A 5,075-nucleotide genomic window follows, 5' to 3' on the forward strand; every position below is an offset into this window, starting at 1 on the left:
CTACAACTCCAGTCCTATCTGATTTTCTTAATATTTTGAATCAGGGCCTCACTAAGTGGCTGATGCTGGCCGAGAACCTGCGATCCTCCTGTCTCAGCTTCCCAAGTACTGGGATTAAAAGCATGTGCCACCATGCCCGGCTCCAAGTGAAGGTTTCTGAGTAGGGAACATAATACTTTAAGTAACTTGTCTCCCAGGGAGGGGACAGTCAAAGTGAGTCTGAACTCTCTTCTGACTTCCCGTCTGATGTTTGCCCAGAAGCCAATCCATCTATGAGAAGAGAGAGTCCCAGCTCTGCACTCGAGTCTGATTTTACAGTTGATAGCACCCTGCATATGCTGACACCCACATCAACTGGGCCAGGGAGAAATTGCTACAGTAATCACCTATGTGCAAAATATATATACTTTACTTTTATGATGTGGTCAAAAAAGCACCAGTGTAAGAGCCCCTGGATCTAAGGCCAACTCAACCTCTGCTGACAGCTGCCTGTCTGTGGGGCTGCAGTAAATCCTCTTGCATTTTTCTGTTGGTTGGTTGGTTGGTCGGCTTTGGGGTTTTTTGTTTTTGTTTTTGTGGGAGTTTTTTTTTTGTGTGTGTGTGTGATACTGGGGATTGAACCTAGAGCATTAAACCTCTGAGCTATACCTCCAGCCCTATTTTACTTATTAATTAATTAATTAATTAATTTGTGGTACTGGGGATAGAACCCAGGGGCATTCAACCTCTGAGTGACACCCGCAGCCTTATTTTTTTATTCTTTATTTTGAAACAGGGTCTCACTGAGTTGCAAAGGGCCTCACTAAGTAGCTAAGCCTGGCTTTGAACCTGCGCAATCCTCCAGCCTCCCAGATGCTAGGATTCCAAGCGTGCGCCACCACGCCTGGCTTACTTCTTTATTTTTATTTTTTTTTATTTTTTTATTTATTCTTTTTTTTTTGGTGGTACTGGGGTTCCTGGAAGCCCTTCTACCTCCGGGCTACACTCCCAGACCTCTTTTTACATTTTTATTTGGAAACAGGGTCTCCTAAGCCAGCGCGCGCAGCTGGCTTCGAACCTGCGCGATCCTCCTGTCTCTGCCTCCCAAGCGCGGGGATTACAAGCGTGCGCCACCACGCCCGGCATTACTTCTTTATTTTGAAACAGAACCTTATTAAATTTCTGAAGGCCTAAATTGCTGAGAGTAGCCAAAATCTCGTGGTGCTTCTATCCCAGCCTCCCAAGTACAGGGATGCTAGACAAACTTCACCACGCCCAGCTCACTTCCAACCTCTTAGATTTTTATTCTTTTCTTTCTTTATTTCTTTTATTTATTTATTTATTTATTTATTTATTTATTTTTGTGGTACTAGGGGTGGAACCCAGAGGTTTTCTCCCTCTGTGTTATACTCCCAGACCTATCTTATACTTTATTTGGAAACAGGGTCTCACTAAGTTGCCGAGAGCCTCACTAAGTAGCTGAGGCTGGCTTCGAACCTGTGTGATCCTCCTGTCCCAGCCTCCCAAGCACTGGGATTACAAGCGTGCCCCACCACGCCCAGCCTATCTCTTTTTTTTTTTGCAAGTCTGGGGATGGAATCCAGGGTGTTTGACCTCCAAGCTATACCCCCGGCCCTATTTTTTATTCTTTATTTTGAGACAGGTTCTCACTAAGTTGCAGAGGGCCTCACTAAAGTAGCTGAGGCTGTCCACGAACCACGATCCTCCGGTCTCAGCCTCCTGAATGCAGGGATTACAAGCGTGTGCCACCACGCCCAGCCAATAACTTACTTTTTAAATCAAGAGATTCTAAGTAGCTGACCATGAGCAGCTCCTTTTAGTTGTAATATTCAGAGACCATTCCTATTTTTAGGATGTTTTTCCACTAGACTATAACTACTTACCCTTACCCTAAGGAACTTATCCAACATAGCGATTTTCATATATATATATATATATATATATATATATATATATATATAATTTTTGTGTGTGTGTGGTATTGGGAATGGAACCCTTCTACCTCCGGGCTACACTCCCAGACCTATTTTATATTTTATTTGGAAACAGGGTCTCTTAAGCCAGCTGAGGCTACTTCGAACCTGCACGATCCTCCTGTCTCAACCTCCCAAGCACGGAGATTACAAGCGTGCGCCACCACGCCCAGCTCATTTTCATATATTTAAAATTAGGGGTGGGTTGTTTTACTTTTTAAGCACCGGGGATTTAATCCGAGAGTGTTCTATCTCTGAGCTATACTTCTAGCCCCTGTTTTTTTTTTTGTTGTTTGTTTGTTTTTTAAACAGGGTCTAAGTTGCTGAGTCTGGACTTGACCCGTGATCCTCCTGTCTCAGGCTCCCAAGTACTGGGATTACAGGTGTGTGTCATCATGCCCGCATAATATACATAATACACATGCTACATACTATATACACACACACATATAGTATATGTTTAAATTATATAACATGAACTTTTGACACACTTATATATGGTAAATTGTTACTAAAGTCAGGCAAATGAACAACCATATCATTTCAGTTACTCTTTTTTGGTGTGTGACAACCATACAAGGTTTTTAAAATAGGAGTCAGGAGGCCAGGCATGGCGGTGCGCACCTGCAACCTTAGTACTTGGGAGGCTGAGACAGGAGGACCACAGGTTCGAGGACAGCCGCAGCACCAAAGTAACTCTCAGCAACCTAGCCAGACCCTGTTTCAAAACAAAAGATAAAAGGGGCTGGGGGTGTAACCTGGAGGTAGGATGCCCCAGGTTTAATCCTAGTAACACACACACACACACACACACACACACACACGTCAGGAATGATGGGGTAAAAGTTAATAGCGTGAAATAGCTCCCAGCCTGGGTCCATTGTGATGATCGCTTAAGTGCCACCAGGTGCAGGAAGCAACAGAAACAGGAAAACTCAGGATAATTATACAGAGAGATACTGCGGACGGAACTTAGCGCCAAGGAAAACACCCGTTACACCGCCTGCGGACCAGGCCCGCAGTAAACAGTTGCTAGGGCTCAGAACATTGTTTACACGAGCTTCTCAGGGCAGGACGGCCACCGGGGTGCCCCAGATAGGATCACACGATAGGAGACAAACGTGCCCTACAAACGCCTGTCGAGTGAGTGTCACGTGGAAAAACTACGAGAAGTAACCTTAGGCCAAAGTTAAGAGTACTCTCGACGCTCCTCGGCCTTATTTCCCATCCCCCAAATGAAGCGAGGAATGTTGGAGAAGTTCCTTTTTTTCCCTTTTGGCGCGGTGTTCCCAGCCCTAGAACCATCCCCGCCAAAGTCCGATTCATAAAAACACAATTTCCATCCATAGGACTGAGCAGACGGGGGAGCCTCCTGGTCAAAGACAGACGGACAGACGGACAGACAGACATCCGGAGGGGATGCTTTTCAACGCGAGGAGAGCCCCGGCCGGGCACGCCCAGGGGCTCGGCACGCCCGGGGGCGCCCCTGCGAGCCGTCTCCGGGGAGGCCCGCGGGGCGGGGGTGCTGCGGGCGCCCCTTACCTTCCCTCCCGGCGGAGGCCCGGGCGGCGGGCAGCAGCAGCCAGGCGCACAGGCAGCAGCGGAGCCAGAGCGCAGGCATGGCCGGGCCGGGGTCGCCCGGGGCTGGTCGGCGCGCGCGGTGCCGTCCTCCTCCGCGATCAGGTGGCTTTATCGAGCTTCTACCTGACTCAGTCCTGACAGGAAGAGAGCCTGGGTTTCAGGGCGTGACTCACCTGTGAGCGGGGAGGACCCAGCCCTCCCAGGCAGACACCAGGCCGCGCCCCCAGCCCGCGCCCCTGCTCCCCGGGCGCGCACCTGGCCCGCCGCGGGCGCCGAGCCCCGGGCCTGGCAGCGCCGCCCGCGCCCCCAGCCCTGCTCCCCGGGTGGTCCCCGGCTGGGCTCCCGGAGGGCGCCTCGGCCCGCCCCGGCCTCAAGCTGGCAGGCCGGCCTGGACTTAAAAGTGCACCGAATTCGGAAATGAAGTCAGGTAGCCCTCGGCTGCTGTGGTCGAGGGGGCACTAGGGAAGGCAGGCTCCCGACAGGATCTCCCCAGCCTCGCAGGGCGGGCCAACCTCTCTGAAACACAGCTGGCCGAACCCATACCCCAGCCCGCCCACCCTGCTAACACCTCATCCCGCACCCCATGGGCCTGCACCCAAGGGCTCTTCTCTGGCTCCTCACCTTAACCCCAGGTGAGCGACTCCTTAAGTCTCTGTTGACAGCAAAAACTCTTTGCAAAGACTAGGGATCACCTGTGCATCCATCCCCAACAACTACAGCATCGGGTTCACATCAGCGTCAGTAAGTGTGCTGTTCTGCTGAATAAGAAAGAGGATCCGGGATTCCAGGATTCCTTTATTATCCTACAGGGTATTTCTCTTGCTGTTCCCTGTGTCCCGCTGTAAAATGTTGATTGAGACCAGGTGTTTCATGCCAGTCCACCCGGCTAGGTGAAGTGGGTAATAGCCAGAGATCTGCAAACCTAGGTAGGGTCCATACTGTCCCTTCTAAGGAGGCGATGATTCAGAGATGAGTCAGAGAGGACTTCACTTCCTGCTAGAGACTTCAGAGTCCCCAGTTCACTCACACACATGTATATGTTCTCCATAGTATATATACACATGCATGCAAGCTGTCCAAAACCACTGCTTCTTCCCATCACTAAGGCTTGCAAAGGCCCCCAGTAGATGCCTGCTAACTCAGTAAGTGCATGGCTGTTCTCTGGATGCATCTATGGATAACAACAGAACCAATAAATGGCAATCTGTACATTACTGTTCATGGGTATAAGGATCTTTTCAGTGGTGTGTGTGTGTGTGTGTGTGATTGAGGACAGCATGGCTGCCTGGAGTAGCTGTGGGTGGCTTTGTAGAGAACATGGAGCAGGAATTAGATGTTCAGGCATAAGCAGGATCTGAATGCAGCACCGAGGAACAGCGGGAACAGGGCAGGAGTGCAACAGCAATGGTGTGCAAGGCCTGCAGACTGGCTGGCACCTCCCCTAGCATCTCCATAGCACACACACACACACACACACACACACACCACACACACACACACACACCACACACACACACACAC

At 50.2% G+C, this 5,075-nt stretch overlaps 1 protein-coding gene across 1 annotated transcript in view; it reads right to left on the reverse strand.

The window, feature by feature from the left end:
• The window catches only part of LAMC2 (laminin subunit gamma 2), a gene marked incomplete at both ends in the record, with an annotated part of 74,835 nt that extends 71,241 nt beyond the window's left edge, over positions 1-3,594 (reverse strand). The window contains one exon of the mRNA XM_080699003.1: positions 3,516-3,594. Within this exon, the coding sequence (XP_080555129.1) occupies positions 3,516-3,594 (79 nt within the window). The remainder of the gene's footprint in view (positions 1-3,515) is intronic.
• Between the last annotated feature and the right edge of the window lie 1,481 nt (positions 3,595-5,075).

Source organism: Muscardinus avellanarius, assembly GCF_963383645.1.
Source record: "Muscardinus avellanarius genome assembly, chromosome: 7".
NCBI classification, from domain to species: domain Eukaryota; kingdom Metazoa; phylum Chordata; class Mammalia; order Rodentia; family Gliridae; genus Muscardinus; species Muscardinus avellanarius.